Below are 22,809 nucleotides of genomic sequence, written 5' to 3'. Positions count from 1 at the left end.
TTACAAAAGAGTATGCAGGATAATCATGTTGGTAGTGGTGTACAAACAAAACCTCACCATACTGTCTATCTGAGCACTGAGGATCTGCCCTAGGTTCACTCATAGCCTGGACTAAGGACCAGAAGAAGATCAAGGCTGATGTAGTCAAGTGCTAATCCCTCTTTTCTCTTTGGTAAAACATTCTGGGAAGTGGCAGGCTGGTCCGACAAGCTGGTGTATATTGCTAGTCTATCAGGCTGGTGTATCTGGCTAGTCTGAATGGCTGGTCTGACTGGCTGGTCCCCTGTACCAGACACAGTATAAACTCACAGCATGACGCTGCATTTCATGGCTGGATAAACATCTCCAGTGAGCTTAGGAAGCACTGAGCTGAAACTAATGGAAAGTGAGACCTACCGGAAGATACAGAGGGAGACAGGGTGAGAGAGAGAGAGAGAGGGACAGAGATGGGAAGACAGTTCCAGATGGCATCCAGGCATGTTCTGTCATAGAATCACAGGGTCTGACAATATCACACAGTCCATGGAGGTAAATCTAATTCTCTCTTTGCTTTGAGTGGTGTGTGTATTTATGTGTGTATGGGATTGTCTTGTGTGCCCGCACTGTGTGTGTGTGTGTGTAGACTTAACCCTTGTGCTGCCTTCGGGTCACATGACCCAAAGGTTCATAACGAACCATCGTTGTGTTTACCCAATACAAAAACAAATAAAAATAATTTTCTTTGCAATGTGGGGGGTCTGAGACAGCCCAACAGTTAAAAGAAAAGGCTTCACTTTGTTTTTGTATGTGGTAAATTTGTCGCAATACGACGGTGGGTCACAATGACTAATGGGTCAGAATGACCCGAAGATAACACAAGGGTTAAGTGGAGGGTGCGTTCATGTGGACATAAAGGGTTTGCATGTGTGTGAGTGAACACAGAGGTGTGTGTGCATAGAGGTATGTGTACGTATGCATTTGTGTGTAAGTGTATTAGTGTTTGTATGAAGTTGACTGTAAGTAACCAGAGTTTGTTTCATTCATTTGTGTTTAGCAAAAACTTTGTCTCAAGGACAGAGGGTAAGGGTATAGCAGCTAAATTGGTCAATAGGTATCAGGGTACTTGCCGCCGAGTGAGACCCTGGCTTTGTTTACATAATTAGGGCCATTGTAGAATTTGGTTAAATAGCCCTGACTTCTGTAATCAGATTCAGAGCCAATAGTGTCTTACTGAGTGTACTTCGTGACTGCCATCTTGACTGTAAGTAAGCAGAGTTTGTTTCATTCATTTGTGTTTAGCTAAAACTTTGTCTCAGGGACAGAGGGTAAGGGTATAGCAGCTAAATTGGTCAATAGGTAGCTAGCTAGAGATCGAGTTTCAGGGTACTTGCCGCCGAGTGAGACCCTGGCTTTGTTTACATAATTAGGGCCATCGTCAACTGTGCGTTAGCATATTTAAGGCGGCTAGCACTGCAGTGGCAGCCTCGGCGCACGAAGACTCGTCAAACAAAGACAGGGAGTCTACCTGTGGGAGTCCACAGAGGATGGCCTACGAGGCGGATCACCTCTTCTGATAAGTATCACCCTATTTGTATTCTATTCCACCTAGAACATATTCATAGCTAGCATGTGTTTCTTCAGCATTCCCGTTCATTACAACACTCGCAGACATAGACATGTCACAAAGTATACGTTCCACTTCTAATCTCAGCCACCTATCCAGATCTTCTCCACCTGCCATCTCTCTTTCTATAGGTCTGCTGTGAACAAGGCAGACTTCATCCCGGCGTTTGCATCCAATGCTTCTCTGCACACCCTTGCACTGACATGGATCCGCCCAGAGAACACTGCAACTCCAGCTGCTCTCTCCGTCAACCACTCGTTCTCTCACTCACCCCGCTCAACCGGGTGAGGTGGTGGGACAGGTTTGCTTCTATCCCCTCATATTAAATACACATCCACCCCACTCTCTGTTACTGCCAAATCATTTGAACACCATTATGTGATGCTAACTGATCCTATCAAAGCATTTTTAGTTGTCCTGTATCGCCCACCAGGGCCGCTAGTCGACTTTGTGGAGGAGCTGGACATGCTCCTCAGCTTCCTCCCGGATGATGGAACACCACTGATAGTCCTTGGGGACTTCAACATCCACCTCGAAGGAACGCAGGCCGTCAACTTCAAGTCTCTTCTGACTTCCTTCGACCTGACGCTGCTGAACACACCGGCGACCCACCAGGCAGGAAAACAGCTCAACCTCATCCTGACATGTAACGGTATCACTGACTTAACCTCTGTAACCCCACTACACATCTCTGATCACTCCATCCAATTCTCTGTCTCTCTCCCTCCAACTCCTCCTACCTCCCCTACCCTCGTAACTTTCCGCCGCAACCTCCGCTCCCTATCCCCCTCCCATTTCTCCTCCATTGTAACATCCTCCCTCCCATTGACGATCCATGTCCCACCCCACTGATACTGCCACCAACACCCTGTTATCCACTTTAACTGCATCACTGGACACTCTCTGTCCCCTGTCAACCAGGCCTGCACGATCTTCTCCCTCCTGCCCCTGGCTCACGGATGTTGTTCGTGAAGAACGGTCCATCCTTCGGGCAGCTGAGAGGAGATGGCGCAAGTCTAAAGATGGTCTGGACCTTGATAAGTATCACTCCCTCCTCAAATCCTTCTCTGCCCGCATAACTGATGCTAAAACCCACTACTTCCTAAACAAAATTAACTCTGCCTCAAACCCTCATAAACTTTTCTCCACCTTCTCCACACCCCCCCCCACCCCTCCACCCTGACAGCAGACGACTTCTCCTCCTTCTTTGAGAAAAAAGTTGCTGACATTAGCAGTCGGTTCCCTGAACCCACCTTTCCTACCTACTCACCCTCTATGACTGACCCAACTAAATGTCTAAACTCTTTCTCTCCCCTGTCCGAGGCAGAGGTCTCTGACCTCATTCTCTCTCATCGCCCCACCTCCTGTCCCCTTGATCCAGTTGCCTCCCCTCTCTTTCAAACCATCTCTCCCTCCATCATAACTTTTCTTCTCCATGTCCTTAACTCCTCTCTTACTTCCGGCACTTTCCCCTCTGCCTTCAAACAGGCCAGAGTTAGCCCTCTACTCAAAAAACCCTCCCTTAACCCAGCTGTCCTCCAGAACTACAGACCAGTATCACTGCTACCCTTCTTTTCTAAAACAATTGAACACGCTGTATCTAACCAACTGTCAAACTTTCTCTCTCAGAACAACCTGCTTGACCCCAACCAATCGGGCTTCAAGACTGGCCACGCCACAGAAACTGCCCTCCTGTCAGTCACCACTGCCCTCCAGTCTGCCAGTTTGCTGGACCTTTCTGCAGCATTTGATACGGTTAACCATCAAATCCTGCTCGCCAGACTTTCTGAGATGGGCATCACTGGCACTGCACTTCAGTGGATCTCATCCTACCTGTCGGGAAGATCCTACCAGGCCTCCTGGGGAGGCAAAGTGTCAGGCCCCCGCCAGCTCTCCACTGGGGTCCCACAGGGCTCCGTCCTTGGACCCCTCCTCTTCTCCCTGCACACCACCTCGCTTGGTCCAATCATCACCTCCCATGGCTTCTCCTACTACTGCTATGCTGATGACACGCCGCTGTACCTGTCGTTCCCCCCGACTGATCCGGGGATCTCAGCTAGGATTGAGGCCTACCTCACAGACATCTCCGCCTGGATGACCAAGCACCACCTCCAGCTGAACCTCGCCAAAACATAACTCCTCATCATCCCAGCCAAACCCTCCATCTCACACGATCTCTCAATCACCCTGGGATCGGCGACGGTGACCCCTAGATCCTCTGCCAGGAACCTCGGGATGACCATGGATGACGAGCTCTTCCTCACAGCCCACATTGCTGCGGTCTCTCAGTCGTGTAGATTCACCCTCTACAACATCCGGAAGATCAGGAGAAGGGTTAAAGTGTTATCTTTAAAAGTTACTCCCGAGAAATGAATATCAACCTCCCTCTCACCCTGCCACTAGGCGTGCGCGTAACACTTCCCATCATGGCCCGTATCAGATTCAAGACTCAAGGTACTGACCTTCCGAGCGGTGAACGGGACTGCACCCGACTACATCAAGTCTCTCCTCCAGCCTTACACCCCCACCCGCCACCTACGGTCTTCTGCTGACAACCGTCTGGTGGTCCCACTGCTCAAGAGCGCCCGGTCCCAACACAAGCTCTTCTCCTGTCTGGCCCCCCAATGGTGGAATCAACTCCCCACCTCCATCAGGGACACTGACTGTCTCCCCACCTTCAAGAAAAGGCTCAAGATGCACTTGTTCCAGGAGTACAACAGCACTTAGGAATGCTTGGCTGGACCTGATGTTAGTTTCCTCCAGGATCACAATGACTCTTATTGAGAGACTTGTTGCTCTTGTTGGTTAGTTGTAACAGATTTAAATTATTGTACTCGCTGTGAAATATTAACTTGTTTAACTGCATGCTCTTATGGTTCTTCCCTTTGGCACTTATTTGGTTTTTCACAATGTATGCTTCATGTTTTGGCTGCTCGCAATGTTTAGCGCTATCTCGTTGTTATGATCAGTGACCTATGCACTTTTGTAAAGCTCTCGCTTGGAAGTCGCTTTGGATAAAAGTGTCTGCTAAATGCATAAATGTAAATGTAAGTAATGTACTGTGGCAGGTAAGGGCATGGAGATTCCATTTGTTGTAACCAAGAAAGTAGTTCATCAGATTTCCATGCTAAACAACAGCGTGTTTCTGCTTGTTTCATAGTGGGATTCATTTAGGATATAGTACCTCTCTGTCCCCTGACAGAAAAGTCCTGTTCTGAATGGGTCAGTTCTGACTCGGTCGGTCTACACTGCTTTGGTCCTTTTAGGGATTGGTCTAGTTCTGGGTTTGTCCTGATTTAACTGGGTTGAAAAAACTAGGTTTTGTTCCATAGCACTGTAAATATCAAACGTGTAAACGAAACTTGGCAGACTGCGACCAAATGGTCGCATTTTGCGACCAGTTTTTGAGACATTGCGAGCATTGTAACTTCACATGTGTGACCTACAAATAGGTGTGCACAACGTCAGCACACGTTAGCAACGACACACAGGTTCTAGTAAGAGCGATATCAGCGAGCCCTCAGCATTAGTACCGTAGCAAAAAGTCTAGGAAAGTTGAGGCTACTTTTCGCTAGCAACCTATAAACCTAGCTAAAAGCCTTGGAAAGTTGAGGCTATTTTTCGCTAGGTACGAACATGTCTTAATCTGCCAGACAAGTGGGTTCCCCTTCGTTCATTTGGTGAGCAGTCTCACGAGCCCTTCTTAAGGCCGAAATATGCTTCTGCGTCTCCGTTTACGGATGGGCGGGCGCACGGATACGCAAGGATACGGACGGATAGACTTCGTTTATGGTTCTCCGTAGGCTGTGGGTGCTGAAAACAATTCACCGCCAGAAGAGTAGGTGGCGCAACGTTTTTTTGTAAGTCATCGTGGAGTGTTTATTTACCTAGGTTATCGAGAAGTCGGAGCAAATTTACAAATTAGCCATTTCAGCAACTACTCTGCCCATTTCTCGTCACATTTTAATTCAGATGCTGATTTACATGTACTGTTTAGCTGAAATATGAATTGTGAAAACTTACAGCAATGGCGGTCAAAGGATTCTGTTCGTACTGTTTATCACGGCAACCCCGCCCCTGACGCAAGCGGTTCTTAATACTGACCAATCACAGCCAAGGAGGTCTCTGTAGCTCTCCGTCGCTCTCCGAAATTACGACGGATAGTTAGAAAATTCAGGAGGTGCACGTCGAGCTCTCCGGGGCTCTCCGAGGGCTGACGGAGAGCTCATAGAGGGCGTTCCACGGAGACGAGGGCGTTCCCATGTGTCAGTTTTTCTAAAAAAGCAGAAGCATATATCGGCCTTTACCCGGCGTCATGGAGCCGAGCAGCTAAATACTTATTTAGCACTAGCGTTGCTACTGTATGGCCTGTGTTTGCGCTGTTGCTCAGCAACGATCGTGTCGTGGCGTAGGAGGACTGATCGACAAGCACATCATACATTTAAGTCATTTAAGCTAAGACTTGCATGTACAGTACGTAATGTCACATTAAATAATGTATTTAAACTCAAGCTTGTGTGGTAGGCCGCTGTAGCCTGGTCCTAACCAGACTCTCGTACATTTCATTTGTACAGAGGGTCTGGGATTGCTCCATTGACAAGCGTTAACTTCCTTGAAGGCGAGTACTCTGTTTAAGTTTAAAACTATTGGATCTGCTCAGAGCCACTCTGATCTGCCATAACCAATCGCTAGCGTTCGCCTTAGCCAACTCCTTCACCACTACTGTAACGGAGCTAGCTGCCGTAGCTGGAAAATCAAACTTTTCCCGAATCCCGTGGGGAGGAGGGTCACAACATCATGGACACCAACAAAACTCAGCAAGTATTGTTCTTGCTCCGGCTTTAACTTATGGATATTCGGCAGTGTTGCCACAACAGACCAAATAGCTTCGCTCGCATCTTTCTCCGCCGCCATTACTGAATTACAACTCAAACTAATGCACAACATCAACGTCATCATTCTCAGCCACTCCCTCTGTTCGCTGATTGGACCTACAAAAAATGTGTTTCTGAAAACCGACTAATACACCGAAATCCCAGACCTAGTACCGAAGCAAAATCTAAATTGAGCGGAAGTACGTAGGAGGGCAGAGCCAGGCTAGCGCCGCTGTATATCAGTTGTAAAAATATCAGTAAAAAAACTGACCCATCTGCAACCGACACAAGCACACCCCACAATTTCCACAGAAATGGTACCCTCTCTAGTTACATTAATAATTGCATTGCAGGTCGATTGAAGGTGGGCCCATAAATGTTCTGCTTGCCCTCCTAAATTTTTCAGTCAGGGGCTACTGTGCTCCTAGTAAAAAAAAGTTAGTCTGGAGCCCTGCTATGAGACTACATCACATTGTCTCAGTCAGCCCTCAAGTACAATAAATACACCTGTCTGATGGGCAGCATAAAGTAGAAATTGGCAACACACCATTCTATTACACTGGAACCTGGCAACCCACAATTCTATACTACAGTGGAACCTGGAAACCCACCATACTGTATTACAGTAGAACCTGGCCACCCACTGTATGGCCCATCATTCTCATTTTACTTCGCTTTAGATCCTAATCATGCAATGAACGAAAGCTAAATAATATTCAGTAAAGGTCACCAGGCTAATCACGACAACCATTACCCTGACAACACTGTGATTGTCCATAATTGTAATCACTGAAATCATCTAGGCTTTACTAGTGTGTGATAATGACAGGGGGTGGGACTGGATGGAAATACTCCCATGATGCAAGTGACTGGAACAAAGGGCTGGCAAGGGGAGGGCTGTCCTCATAAGACATCAAGCAGAAACACAGGAGAGACAAGACACCACACCAACACACACACACAAACACACACCACACAGGGCTGCCTGCGGCCTGACAGTCCATCCATCACAGTTTCACACGGCATCAAACAGCAGCACTGGTGTGTGCTGGATCTGTCACGATGATGGAGAGACCAGCATGCAACACAACACAGGACAGGAGACGAGAGAAAAAACACGTCGATAAAACTTTCATTTTGTCCTATTAATAACTCATAACAGATGGTATTCTTTGCAGCACCCTTCAGGAACACGTTTACAAGAAGTTTGGACGAATGAGCCATCCTCTGTTCTGCTGATCTCAGCTGAAATGATGAAACTCTGTGTTCAGAGATGCCCTGGTGGTCATTTGATGACATGCATTCAAACTGTTTTAAAGATCTTGTAAAGTGGAATTAAAAACGAGTTTCAAGTTCACCACACCACAGAATAATGTGTTATTAACTACCCATCCAAATTGGAATGAAAAAAAAAAACACAGACAAGTATGTTAAATTAGGCTTTGAAATCGTAAGAAAATCAGCAGTCTTCTCTGTTCGAGACTGGGGGGGCGTGTCGCCTGATGGAGCTGAAGCTCGGCCCCCTCCCTGGAAGGCGCCGCCTTCTCAAGTAAGCTACCTATGAACCTAATGGACGCTATGTCAAGCCGAACAAAACAGTATAGAATTACAATGTATTTGTTCAATGAGTGAAACATACAGATGCATATAAATGAAATATTCCCCTGAGCTGTAACACAAGAGTAAACATTTACAGCAGAGACAGCAGACAGTGAGCTCTCCAACTACTTTTAGCACATTAGCTACCATTTCACCAAAATACCATCATTTTACACAGAGTAGGCTAATATCAAGTTAGCGGTTTGCACTAATTATAGCAGAGATACCTCTGGAAAAGTTATCTAGTATAATTATAACAAGCACACAGAACTGAGTGATGAACTGCAGGCGGCGGTGGATGGTCCAGGTGCGACCGGAGGATGAACGGCCGGGGGGGCGATGCTCGGTACGGCTCCGCGCTGCAAGAGAAACCGTGCGTTGGTGAACCCGTCTGTCTCTGGTCCATGTTAAAACTGTCCGCCGTGAAATGGTCACTGGCGCAGAGGCGGCTGTTGGAGTTTATCCGAAGCTTTCCATGAGCGTGGCTCTTCACAAAATCTATCCACCTATTTTTCCTTTCATTATCAACAGGGAACTTAAATGGCGTTGCAGCGCATCTGGAGTTCTTCTGGAGGGAAGATGCAGTTGCGGGTGGTGGGAGTGATACAGAAGCTAGCTAGCTAGCTGATGTAAGCTACAATAACAGTACAGCAGGAGGAGACATTCAGTGATCTGACGTAGATGGGGCGAAATGACGTAGATAGGGCATTTTTTGGCTCCGCCCATTAAAACCTGATCTGAAACGGAAGAGAAACTGTTCTTCGGTCTAACTCCACATTTCAGTCCGACAAAGTTTTTGTGCTTTGCACATGCTTTCAGGAACTAATTTCACATGTATATAATGTACTTAGAAGCAAAACATGGAATTTACTTTACAGGATCTTTAACAGTTTCAGCTGAATGATCTGGCCCTGAGCTTCTCTGACAGGTAAAGATGTGGTCTGACTGCTATATTACACAGTCATGAGGCCTAGTAAACAGCAACATCTTATTACATAAAGTCCAAGCTAGGTCAAGAGGTTGGCTTGTGTATGGGTTTATGCAATGGAGATGGACAATGTGGTTAATTACAGTCTGGTTAATTACAAGGGGAGGTAAACAATCTAGAATCTACATAAAAGCATGTTTTTAAACACCACAAAACACTAACAACTTAGGGTTGAAGACGGGCACACGACTGTACAGGTGAAATGAATTACCGTAATTTCCTAGTCCTTGACCAAAAATAGCATTTGTTTATGCCGAAAGAGCATCACCTAGTGTCTTTGTAGTAAAAGAGAGTAGTAAAAGAGAGGTAGGCCTTTAAAAAAAAGTCCTGTCAAGAGGAAGAAGGCGTTTATATTCATATTCTCTTTTATGTCTCCTCACTGTCTCCAAAGCCTATTTTACTGCTCCCTTTCTGCAGCCTAGTAGTTGCAATCTTGAGGTGGTTGGCTGCTGCTACCTGCATTAGTGCAAGGCCACTTTGACAAATGGACCCAACAATTCAGTTCTTTTTATTAACCATGATGGAAATTCAAGCTTTCAGGTAACTCTGTGTTCAGTTACAAAATACTTGAAGAGAAAGTTAACACACAATATAAATATAAATAGCAGCAATGACATATCTAAACGAATGATTCCATGCTTGCCTAGCGTATAACCAGGACGAGGTCAGCTCATGCAGGCCAAAGGAGTTGAGAGGAAAATTCTAGAGACTAGTTGTTCGTGACTATTACGAATAACAGAGACAGGTGTGTGATCGTCTAAATAAAACGTATGTTAAATGCACGACCCAAACCCAGAGTACCAACAAATTATGGCTGATTCTATACAGTATTGCTGTATTCCTGACAGTGTTTTATGACCAAACTTGTATTTATAAATACTACTACGCCTGGGTCAGTGGCCTCCAAGCCTGCTCCTGGAGAGCTACAGAACCATCCAGTAAGCCTTTGCTCCAACTACAATTCAATACACCTGATTCTAATAATTAACTGGCTGACAAGCTAAATCAGGTTAGTTACATGTTTAGCTCGTTAAGGTAGTTGGTTCCAACCAATCACTGTCCTGATACAGGCTACACTGCCCTCTGCCACAGCACTATCTGAGAGCCTGTTTCATAAACATGAACTAACAAGAAAACACTGGTGTTACATGTCCCTCTGTAGGCTACAAGACCACACTGCACCTTCAGACACTTTATCTCTCCATGCTGTCTGGGCCCAGGCTTTTACTCACGTAACACAGACTGTCGTGTGTGTCATTTGACAGAAGCATTGGCATACACTGTATGACTTGCACTGGTGACTCATTTTGTGTCAATAACACAAAAATTCAGGCTCATGTGTATTCTATCAAGCAATACTGCATGCAGCTATCAAAACCAATGAAAAAGATTGAGAGGGAAGAGAATACGAGCTCAGTTGTCTCTGGACAGAGGGTCATGGATGGAGGATGGACAGAGGTACAAAGTATTGATGGGTCAGTGTTTACATTTAGGAGGGGGGTGGGACCCAACAGGTACAAAAATTGTACTTGAATGTTTCCCATGCTACTAGTGCCTTTCTCCCCTCCACCTCTCACAGAGTTTGACTGCAGCTGTTCTCACCCTCTGGGGGCTCCTCACGGAGGTATGGTGGAATCTCCTCCTGGTTGGAGTCCACCTCGGAGGAGCAAGCTTCTTCAACCACCTCGTTCTCTGTGTTGGGAACCTGCAAAAAAGAGAGAATGTAATGCTATTTTCTCAGTTTGCATTAGATTCTAATAGTTGGGTTGTTTTACAGTGGCAACACATCATGGCCTAATTACCTACTGTGACACAATGCTGTTATAATGTGAGTATGGTCAAAGGATATGGGGATTAAAGTTTGAAGACACAGTTGGAACAAATGTTTGTTATGGTCAATTGATCTGCAGTTTGCTGTGTTTGAGAAGATTTTTATAATCTGCAGTTGTTGACGCAAGGCAAAAATAATAATCATATCACCACACTGACACCCTACAAAAGACAGCAGGAACGATACCTAAGTGACAACGTGTCAGGTTTCCTCAGATATGTAAACAATTTAAACTAGGCAGCATCATGATCTGTAATTATTTGTTGTGGCTGTGAGCAGAGGTTACTAGTAGTTAGTAATTCGTGGAAGGAAAGATCAGAGTTAGCTCGTCGTAAATTGATAAATGATGAGTAACTCGGAGCAAATGTTGTGATGATGATGACACCAGTGCATTCACAGTCTAAAAACGTATCTTGAATTAAGATTCCACAAAATAGAGGCCGATACTTTCCAAGTCAGTGACAACAGACTAGTACTAACTAGCTAGCTAACGCGTCAGACAGCGAAAAACACAAAACACGATCCATTACCGACCCCCCAACTCACCTTCATCGTCTAAGCCCTAAAATTGCTGCGTTCTCTATTCCTAAATTCAAAAATACGTTCCACACGTCCACGATGCTACAAAACTTTGAATGTGTAAGCAGAAGCTGGTAAAAATACCACATAACACTGAATATGTCTTGTATTGGACGTATTTTGCAGTGTTTTGCTGTCAAAATGTAAGCGGAAATGACGTTTAGGATGTTTTGTTTGTTGAAAACCACCATTGTTTGCAGTTATTAATCTTGGCCACAAGGGGGTAGCCCCATTCCGAGTCATCAAAGTCAATCTGATATATCCAACTATGGAGATTTTTAGACATCAGCTATTTAACATGATCTATTTAATCAGGTGAATGTTACTTAAACGTTTCGGTTTTATCTCAGTGTGTAGCTACGTGCTTATTACTGGGAATGCGCTTTTATGGAGAGTTTTAAAGTCTGTCTGGTAGAAACGAGAAAACTGTCGTTACTATTGTTTTATTTTCTGTTACCCTGATGCAGTAAATGTTTCCCCTAGTGAGACATGAAGGATTCTAATTCTTTGTGTCTATTCCAATATGTAATGATGGTATTCTATGACACAAATATGTGTTCTAGAAAGAGTGGTCTGGAGTCGCAGAGGTCCGATAATATCAGCTTTAATGCAGCAGTTGGAAATCAACAAGTACAGAGCTCTGGGGTTGTCTACGTTTTCCTACCCGCAACAGAGTTTGGGTTGGTTCACGAAGTCCAACTGGCTATCTTTCCCTGCCCCAGCATATAATATACAGTGTAATTAAAACAGAAAGATGAAAAGAGGGTTGAGCTTGTTCTCTCGTGCATCAGGGAGTTGTTCTTGCCTCCGCGTCCCACCTGCTCGGGTGCCATCTCCACCCAGATTCAAGGTTGTTTCTGAAAATGAAAAGATAGAGACACAAAGAACAGCCTGCTTCCCACACTCAGTGTGAGACCCAATGTTTAAGCCTAAGCACACTTCTAAGTTTCATAACTTTAATAAGCACAATGCATAACTTTAATAAGCACAATACATAACTTTAAGACATGCCTCCTTCATAAATCCTGTTGTTATATTCACTCGTGCACAGTGCCCGTGATGCATTCAGTGATTAAAATGCCACACATATTAATAACTGGGATCATAGTTAGTGCCGTGTCTGATATGCAGCTGGTGATTACAGTTCTAGAATATGTGTTGTAATGTATTATACATTCTTTAATCCCTCTTTTGATCTCTGAAAACACCAGAGATCAATCAACATAGCCCGGACCAACCACCGCCTCCTCGTCCTGGTCAGCCAGCCCCAGCAACGGCATTTGGAACCCCTTCGTCGGGTTATCCTCAGCCGAGACAATGATCCTGTTACACAGGGACCTGATACAGTCATGTTGATATTGATATAGCACACTCTTAAGTAAAATAGCGGAAACCTTCTTAGTCCAGTACAATTCTAGTGTGGTCAAGCAGTATCACTCTTGGCCTAGTCGTAACCCTCTTTTCCGGACTCTCACATTCGTAGCAATAGCAAAAGGTTCACTGGCCCTTCTCCACCAACTCCTGCAACGTACAACTGGATTCTGGAGCAGCACAACACATGCTCCAGTGGTACCACGTACTTCCTTTCCCCAGCACCCTTAGGGCGTGCAAGGTTCTCTCGATGACCTTGAATGGTCCTGTCCATAAATCTACAACAGGCTTCTCCGAACATCGGATGATGTATTGGGGCAGGTGGGGCAGGGTCTTCAAGGGGAAGGGGGGGGGCAGACCACTCCTAGGTCTGATGGGGCATAGGGGCAGGGTCTCCAAGGGGAAGGGGTAGATCATTCAGTGAGAAGGGGGGGGGGACAGGGTCTCCAGGGGAATGGGGCCTTAGAACAGGGGTTAGGTAGTCAGACCCGCCGGTCTGACTCGTCCTGAAGCAGAAAAGAGTTACAGTCCCAGCATCACCTTATCTCCCATGATCCATGATCAAGCAGTAACTGAGTCAAATGAGATGCGAACAGTCGAACACCAATGATTAAACACAGATATTGAAATCAAGAACCCATTTAAGGATTTAAAGTGGATATCTTTAAAGTTCAAATAAATCCCTCCTTTCACACCCTTTTAGGGTGTGACAACAAACACAAATTAAAAAATATCCCATTACTGATTACACAATGTTGGCATACAAATCAACAATAATGATGAGACTATGCAGCGTTATGGCCAAGTGGTGAGGACACACTGGACACAGTCGGAAAACCCTAATGATGTTATAGGGGAAAACCCACCGTCACTCCACAGAGTGGACATTCGACATCCATGTATCCACGGCAGACCTGGACATGCTCACAGGCCCCCTTCACCACATACATACAACTTCAGCCAAGCTTTTAGAATTGTAATAAAATAAAATAAATTCGAAACAAATAGAAAAACCAGAAATTAGACAGGATATTTTAAAGTTTTCATAAGATCCCTCCTTTCATTGATAACTTTAATCAATACCCAATCTCCTCGTTTGACTCCTCCACTCTTTGGTTTACTGCTTCACCTGGAACAGAATTTAGCAGAAGACATCTTTTCTAGTTAGCATTTTTTATAAAATTGGTTAACCATTTGATTCGCCTCTTCATCATGCTATGTGAAAGGTTTAAGTTGTGGTATTACATATGATCTCCAATAAATCAATTCAAATGGTGTTATGCATCTGGTATAGGACTGGGAAAGACTTCAATTCACATAGTAAACATACTGTATCTATAATTACCAGGCTGTATTGACCCTTCAGTTTTCTTATTGTTGAGCAAACACATGTAACAGCATCTAATAAGACCATACATCATCATTTGATAGTCAACTCCTATTAGTCATGCCTAGAAATGACAATCTGTTTCTTTGTTCCCTTCTTTAGAAAATCAACTGTTAGTCTAATTTCTTTCACTCCAAAAAACCTTTTCTGTCTTTTAAAACAGTTAAGTTTAAGACCAATATTGTTTTAGATTCTCTATTTTACCAAATCACAGCTCTTTTTATCAAAGATATGATCAAAGCAATTTTCATTATGCCAAACCAGAATCCGTATGCTTCTTAAATGAAATATAAACCAAATAATGTGCTTAATGTAGCTATTAACCAAACATTTTTCCCAACTATATTTTCTATAAAGGTCAGATAGGTAGAACTTCATGACTCGTTTTGCTGCAGTTCAAAACGAGCCAATTAGCTCAAACCATTATAACCACAATTTATCAGACTTGATGAGTCTTCCCAAATTATTTCAGAACTGAATGTTATAATAACCCTCTTCATAATACAACATTATCACAGCCTAACTGTCTCAAATAAAACTTAAAACCAAATTACAATTAAACTCCAAATAAAAGTACATTTAGTTATTTTCTCTTTCTCATTTCTCATTTTAACCAAATTATATCTAATACCTTTATCAAAACTCTTAAAAACCCTAGATTTTACTATTTTGACTTAAAATGTTATCCCATATACCTTCAAAGTATATTCATAGTTTCCTCTTCAAAACATCAGTGTTTAAACCAATCATCTCTTCACATCCACAAAACGTTCTTGTTTTATTTCATAACCTTCCATGATCCTCTCTAAACCAATCCTTTATGTAACTTTCCAATTGCTTCCTCATAATTTTTCACATACATTTCCTCAAACCATTCTTTGACCAACACAGCTGTTTAGCGTTTACCGTCTATTCACTTAATTTTGCTCTAGTATAACTCTTCCAATTGTATTAGAACCAATTTATAAACCAGGGGTATACCCTCTGGGATCAACTTTGTAAGATCTCGACGTAACTGACTCTTTTAGCCCCCACCTTTCTCCAACTCTCCTCGGGATTTCTTTAACTTCTTGGTCAAAGGAAAAAACACACCACACTCCTCTCTATTTTTATTAAACTCAATCTGACTCCACACAAATAGACAGTGTTCAGGGATTCTAACCCTTGGAGAGGACTCTAACCTCCCTCTGGACAAAGACAACGAGTTTAGGGACTCTAACCCCTGGAGAGGACTCTAACCTCCCCTTGGACAAGACAACAAGTTTAGGGACTCTAACCCCTGGAGAGGACTCTAACCTCCCCTTGGACAAGACAACGAATTTAGGGACTCTAACCCCTGGAGAGGACTCTAACCTCCCCTTGGACAAGGACAACGAGTTTAGGGACTCTAACCCCTGGAGAGGACTCTAACCTCCCCTTGGACAAGACAACGAGTTTAGGGACTCTAACCCCTGGAGAGGACTCTAACCTCCCCTTGGACAAGACAACTAATTTAGGGACTCTAACCCCTGGAGAGGACTCTAACCTCCCCTTGGACAAGACAACGAGTTTAGGGACTCTAACCCCTGGAGAGGACTCTAACCTCCCCTTGGACAAGGACAACGAATTTAGGGACTCTAACCCCTGGAGAGGACTCTAACCTCCCCTTGGACAAGGACAACGAATTTAGGGACTCTAACCCCTGGAGAGGACTCTAACCTCCCCTTGGACAAGGACAACGAATTTAGGGACTCTAACCCCTGGAGAGGACTCTAACCTCCCCTTGGACAAGACAACGAGTTTAGGGACTCTAACCCCTGGAGAGGACTCTAACCTCCCCTTGGACAAGACAACGAGTTTAGGGACTCTAACCCCTGGAGAGGACTCTAACCTCCCCTTGGACAAGGACAACGAGTTTAGGGACTCTAACCCCTGGAGAGGACTCTAACCTCCCCTTGGACAAGACAACGAGTTTAGGGACTCTAACCCCTGGAGAGGACTCTAACCTCCCCTTGGACAAGACAACGAATTTAGGGACTCTAACCCCTGGAGAGGACTCTAACCTCCCCTTGGACAAGGACAACAAGTTTAGGGACTCTAACCCCTGGAGAGGACTCTAACCTCCCCTTGGACAAGGACAACGAATTTAGGGACTCTAACCCCTGGAGAGGACTCTAACCTCCCCTTGGACAAGACCACGAGTTTAGGGACTCTAACCCCTGGAGAGGACTCTAACCTCCCCTTGGACAAGGACAAAACACAAAAACGGTTGATTTCCCACCACTGTTGGTTTGAATTACGATGAAACATAGTAATCGTCTAAATTTGGTTCTCAGTTCCGAATAGCAGTACTTTGAATTAACAGGTGTCTGCTTACTTTTTTTTACGTTGAGGCCTCTGACGATTACGTCTGTCTCCTCGCACCGGTGTATGGGTCTCTCCCCCGATCCGTCGGTCGGGCCGGAACCCTCTGGACTCCCTCTTTTCAGCGTCGGGGTCACCAGTTGAAGGATTCTAATTCTTTGTGTCTATTCCAATATGTAATGATGGTATTCTATGACACAAATATGTGTTCTAGAAAGAGTGGTCTGGAGTCGCAGAGGTCCGATAATATCAGCTTTAATGCAGCAGTTGGAAATCAACAAGTACAGAGCTCTGGGGTTGTCTACGTTTCCCTACCCGCAACAGAGTTTGGGTTGGTTCACGAAGTCCAACTGGCTATCTTTCCATGCCCCAGCATATAATATACAGTGCAATTAAAACAGAAAGATGAAAAGAAGGTTGAGCTTGTTCTCTCGTGCATCAGGGAGTTGTTCTTGCCTCCGCGTCCCACCTGCTCGGGTGCCATCTCCACCCAGATTCAAGGTTGTTTCTGAAAATGAAAAGATAGAGACACAAAGAACAGCCTGCTTCCCACACTCAGTGTGAGACCCAATGTTTAAGCTTGAGCACACTTCTAAGTTTCATAACTTTAATAAGCACAATGCATAACTTTAATAAGCACAATACATAACTTTAAGACATGCCTCCTTCATAAATCCTGTTGTTATATTCACTCGTGCACAGTGCCTGTGATGCATTCAGTGATTAAAATGCCACACATATTAATAACTGGGATCATAGTTAGTGCCGTGCCTGATATGCAGCTGGTGATTACAGTTCTAGAATATGTGTTGTAATGTATTATACATTCTTTAGACAATAACCTTAATAACCTTAGAAACGTATGTTTCCGAACTGATCAGCTATGCTTTGATCTAGAAAAATTAACGCTTTAAAGAAACGAACAACAAAGTCACCTTTAAACTCCTGCGCTTTAACCCCCTCTGCCTCGGCCTGGGCACAGTATGACATCGCAGTGTTGGCAGCAAGAGTAGCTGAAAGATGCCAATTATTTAACAGGATAATGAACTAGGACACTAATGGTCCTCAACTCACAAGGATATGGATATCTGTCTCACTTTCTCTTTCTTTCTCTATCTCTCTCGAAGTCTCTCCATCTCTCTTTTACTTTCTTTATTTCTCTCTTAACTTTTAACGTGTTTAATTAGCCTATGTTAATGAAAAATAAAGGCTATCATATAAGTACATGTTATCATATTTAGAATAAAAACTGTGATATTCTATAACCATATAACTAATCCTATGTAGCCTATATGTAACCAAATCCAATTAATCCGAATTAAAATATTAATTAGGCTAAGTATAATTTTTCGTTTAGCCTAGTGTTGTCTTCAAAGGTGCCCAAAGGTTTTCTTGGATTCTGTGAGCTTGAGGTTTTTTAAGGACGAGTTTTAAATTGAAGATGTCTATAAATAACGTCTCGGTCCTTGACAAATTAGCTAATTCACCTGGAGTTTAACTCAAGCGGATTAGGTTAGTTCAGTATTGTGTGAAAGGTGAGATGGTGCTGCAATACGGTGCCAATGCAAACTGGATACTGCCCCGATTCTTATCGTAAAAAATTGCAGTAATTTCTAGCTCTGAAATTCGGATGCTACCATGGGACAAAATCAAAGCACGGCGGATGAAGAGGTTGAACTGGCAGAGATACAGGGTCTTTATACAGCTTTCATGAATAAATGCCCGAGTGGAGCTCTACACCTGCATGAATTCAGGAGTCTTTTTGGAGTCCCAAGTTCGTCAGTGGAGGAGAGTTTATACATGGAATTGATATTCCGGTCTTTTGATACAAACAGGGTAGGCCTACGCGAAAAAGCGTATTTTTAATCTGATTTCAGTTTTGGCATATCTATCAGCATATCCTAAAACATCGCAAAATCAATTGAGTACCTACATGGGCAGGCTACTGCTTGATAATACAATACCTCTTTGTTTTCAGGATAATGTGATCGATTTTATGGAGTTTGTGGCAGCAGTTCACCTTGTGCTACGGGGGAAACTCGAGGATAGATTAAAGTGGTCTTTTAAAGTCTATGACAGGGATGGCAATGGCAAACTGGACCGACAAGAGGTCAAGCACATCGTCAAGGTACAGAGCAAAAAAAGTTGTAAATGTCATTGGGAGTGTTAGTCTACTGTGATAATGTGTTTTACTTTATGTCTTTCCAGATCATTTATAAAATAAACCAGAACAACACTGGTATGACACCAAACGAAGTTTGCGACAAACTCTTTGAACTTGTGGATGAAAACCAAGATGGTAAATGTTCTGGTGGTTTACTTACATTCATCAGTATATTACTTATTCATAATGACATTACTTATTACTGAGGCTATTACTACACATACAAATCCAGGTAACACTATCTGGACAGTGTTAGGGTTAGTTTGTAGAACATCTAGGCCTATATAGAATCTACAGATTGTCCACAGATGGACTATCCAACCAAAAAAACAAAGTTGTGTTGATGAGTGATATTTGGGCGATAGTTTACAGAGTATATAACTGAGTACATAAGGAAAAGCCTCCTGACTACATTCTTATGACACAAACAGCATACAGTAGGCCCTATATTTAAATAAACATATGTATTGGCATATAAAAGTATGACAGCTTATTGTAGGTAAACACAGGTGAAACATTCTGCCCTAGGTCTAAGCAGTCTATTATATTAGAAAACAAGAACTATTCAAGCTTAGACATTAAATTGAGGTCTGCTTGGTGCAAAGGTAATTTGTTCCACGGTTTAAAGGAGGGCTAAATACAGGAACAGATCATGGTCTTTCTATGGAGCTGCATGGTCTTAAACTCCACCCCTGTGTAGTTTAGGATGATGGGATGTTAGCTAGAGACTGGAAAAGGGTGACTGGCTCTCAAACAATTATTTTTCTCTCTTTAGTTATATTCAACTCCAGTTCATGTAGATGTTGATGTAGATATATATGTTGATGTAGATGTTGATGTAGATGTTGAGATTGCTCCTCTTTCATCAGGTCAGATCTCTCTGTCAGAGTTCATGGAGGGAGCTCAGAGAAATGAGTGGATCATGAATATCCTCAAACTGGACGTGAATGCCAGTGGATGGTTCAAAGAACACTGGAGAAGGACATTATGAGGTTCCCTGTGCCATAACTAGACAGACTGGTAGAACTAGAGAACACTGAAGAACAATGCTGGGTGGAGATTTCTGCCGCATCCAAGTCTTTCTTCAACACATCACAATTTTACACGTGCTGGTTGACCTGTTCTGTACCAATGGTGTTCTCATCATAAGTTCTGAAAAGCTGATGTCACAGTCATTCCAACATGGCTCCCAGTCAAGGAAAAGCGGAGCTAAATCTTTGGTTTGGCTTTAATCCAATATATTACACAAGAACAAGACTTGCTGCCTGACAGAAAGACGTTGTGGTTCAGCTAAGGACGTACGCTCAGGGTGAAGACTGGCCGCAGCCATGTTTATAGATCACACAGATAAGGCTTCGGTATACCAGGCATGTAAACCCTGCCTACCTGCTGTAGCAGGTGAACTACTGTACACTGAACATCAGCATCAACTACTCAGAAATGGGCGATTGATGGTGCTGAATATACATTGATGACCTTCAGTGTGTAACTAAATTATGCTGTGTAACAGTCACACAGTGATCTAGCTTGTTGTGAAGTGAAAACATTGATCATTATTCTCACATCTCATTGTCACTTTGTCATCAACTTTTGAAATCAAACAAGGTACATTTGGCATGTTGCACATATTTCATTTAAATATTCACATTCAAGTTCTCCATTGTTTAGCAAGAAATGGCAAATCACTATATTCATATTTTTTCCATAAACATTTGGAGCTTGAAATTTCGTGCTTGATGCACCTAATTTAGTTCATTTGAAATTTACAGTAAAAACAAATTCAGTAACCAATAACTTAAAAGGACATTTCTTAAATAGGAAAGGTGCAACAGGAGCAGTGGGAACAATGGTAACCTATCTCATCCCTAAATTTGCTTCATTCCGTTGTGATGTGACATCTAATGAGCAATAGCATTTTTACTAACTTGATGACTGAAGCCTCTTGAAATGCTCACTTTACCAGCGCATTAGAGTACACTGGAAAGTTTAAGTGGTCGCTTTATTAAAGTTGAACAACACCCATATCCTAGCCCAGTGAGAAATTCACTTCCTCTGAAGTGGCTGTGGATAGATTCTGGGATGACAGGACAGAAATGTCTACAGACATTGTGTAGACTTGTGAAACTCTTGCGTTGTTAGCAGGAGTTGTCAGCTGTGTTCTGAGAAGTAAGCAAGTCTGGAACAGAGCTGCTAGCTCGACATATGGATCATACGGTGCCTAATCAATTCCGTTCCAAACTTTTTGTTCTGTTTAAGGACCTACCAATGCCCAATGCTAAACTTTTTAAAGGAAAAACATTTCATTCAGATGAGTTTTTCAATAGGATATCTCTATATAATTATCACAACCAATAACTAGTCAATAAATGCACTGTTTTATGCTAATATATCCTCAATGTAATACCTCATTTAACCACATGTTTCACTTGCACTGTTTATCTGGTTAGGATGAGTGGATAGGAGGGTTGAAGAAACAAACTGAAATCTTTGGACAGAAGATTGGATACAAATGCTCTATCAACAAACTGCTATCCACCATGTGTGAATATTAAACCTGACTATTTCTAAGCAGTTTCATACTATTTCTGTCTAGTAAAGTTTGAAAGCGAGAAGAACATTTCTTGAATTGATTAACAGTTCAAAACACTAGTGTCCTAGCCTGGGTGCCAGCCAAACTTAGCCCGCCCACAAAAAAATTTGTTCGGGAAGTTGGGTCTGGGGTAGCCTGGCTCTGCCCTCCTACGTACTTCCGCTCAATTTGGATTTTGCTTCTGTACTAAGGCGAACACTAGCGATTGGTTATGGCAGATCAGAGTGGCTCTGGGCAGATCCAATAGTTTTAAACTTCAACAGAGTACCCGCCTTCAAGGAAGTTAACGCTTGTCAATGGAGCAATCCCAGACCCTCTGTACAAAAGAAATGTAGGAGGGTCTGGTTAGGACCAGGCTAGGTCTGGGGTCCCTCGGTTGGGGAAAAACTATGTCCGAACAAGAGCTGTTCGGACCAATCAAATTGTCAGGGCAGGCTTTATACGATGGTGGACAGATGATCAACAGTAACGTAATCAACCACATCACCAAAGAGCGCTTGGGTTGAATTCGTTTTCAACAAACAACATACTACGTTGCTCCGATTGGTTGTAGGTCTATCAAATTGAGTGAATTTTCCGGGTTCGGTTGAAACACACCCCATACTCACAGCCCAACGGAGCAGTATCAGACTCATATTCTGACTAGAATTATGAGTATGACAACGTCAGGCTACTAGTGTCCCTGCCATCAGAAACTAAATGTCAGATTTACACTGATCCACAATTTGAAGACCTAATATAAAAATGTGCTCATGTATACATTTATTTTCCCACAGTGTTCTTGGAAAAGTGAAAACTACCGTATTTCTTTGATTAAACGGCGTAGCGTTTATTACACAATGTTAATTTTTGTTGCGGCGTTTATTCGAGGGCGGCGTGTATTCGAGGGCGGCGTTTAATTTGTAAGAGAGTCAGACAAACAAAGAATAGACAAGGAGGTCAAACACAAAGCCTAGTTAAAATTGAAGCCACGCGTGTGTCTACATTGTGTAGAAATTTGAAGCATACGGTGGCCGACGTGCAAACGCCCTGCAACTTAAGAAAACACATGCAAATAGAAAAAACACAATAAAATTAAGAAAACATCTTCATTCATTTGACAACACATGGGCAGCATTCAGCAAACGCGCTGCAAATACACACAATACAACCAAATACATAAACGCGCTTCAAATATAGAAACGCGCTGCAAATACACACAACACAACCAAATACATGTTTTTTTTATTGCATTTGTTTTCGGTGTTTATGTGCTTTCCTTTTTGCAGCGTGTTTTCTATATTTGCAGCCCGTTTCCTATTTGCAGCATGTTTAGAAAGCACTAACCAGCAGCAACAGATCTGTAGCACGCTAACTTGGGGTTGATGAAAGGGGAATTCGCGAGTGGCAAAGTCAGCTACTTCGCTATATTGTACACTTGTGATTTACTTGTGTAATAAATACTGTGTTTAATTTAACCAATTAAATAACAATTTTCTGA

At 43.2% G+C, this 22,809-nt stretch overlaps 2 protein-coding genes across 2 annotated transcripts in view; one reads left to right on the top strand and one right to left on the bottom strand.

Moving 5' to 3' along the window:
* Positions 1-11,602, bottom strand: part of zgc:101566 (Transmembrane protein 263-B-like) — a 29,018-nt gene extending 17,416 nt beyond the window's left edge. The window contains exons 1-2 of the mRNA XM_067235169.1: positions 11,442-11,602; positions 10,667-10,769 (exon numbers count right to left, since the gene is read on the bottom strand). Of these exons, the coding sequence (XP_067091270.1) occupies positions 10,667-10,769; positions 11,442-11,447 (109 nt within the window). The 5' untranslated portion in view covers positions 11,448-11,602. The remainder of the gene's footprint in view (positions 1-10,666; positions 10,770-11,441) is intronic.
* A 6,611-nt stretch (positions 11,603-18,213) lies between these two features.
* Positions 18,214-19,730, top strand: guca1g (guanylate cyclase activator 1g). The gene is made up of 4 exons (XM_067235117.1): positions 18,214-18,411; positions 18,554-18,703; positions 18,784-18,874; positions 19,609-19,730. Exons 1-4 carry the CDS (start codon positions 18,214-18,216, stop codon positions 19,728-19,730), a joined length of 561 nt encoding a protein of 186 aa, XP_067091218.1.
* The last annotated feature ends 3,079 nt before the right edge of the window (positions 19,731-22,809 follow it).

This window comes from Osmerus mordax, chromosome 4 (genome assembly GCF_038355195.1).
Source record: "Osmerus mordax isolate fOsmMor3 chromosome 4, fOsmMor3.pri, whole genome shotgun sequence".
Taxonomy (NCBI): Eukaryota; Metazoa; Chordata; class Actinopteri; order Osmeriformes; family Osmeridae; genus Osmerus; species Osmerus mordax.
The sequence above is the reverse complement of the archived record's forward strand: the minus strand, read 5'-3'. Positions and strand labels throughout refer to the sequence as shown.

Bases quoted from the DNA above. Each gene is read 5' to 3' on its own strand.
- guca1g (XM_067235117.1), top strand. From the start codon at position 18,214: ATGGGACAAAATCAAAGCACGGCGGATGAAGAGGTTGAACTGGCAGAG. The intron at 18,412-18,553 runs GTAGGCCTACGC...CTTTGTTTTCAG, and splicing joins GGTCTTTTGATACAAACAGG to GATAATGTGATCGATTTTAT. The intron at 18,875-19,608 runs GTAAATGTTCTG...CTCTTTCATCAG, and splicing joins TGTGGATGAAAACCAAGATG to GTCAGATCTCTCTGTCAGAG.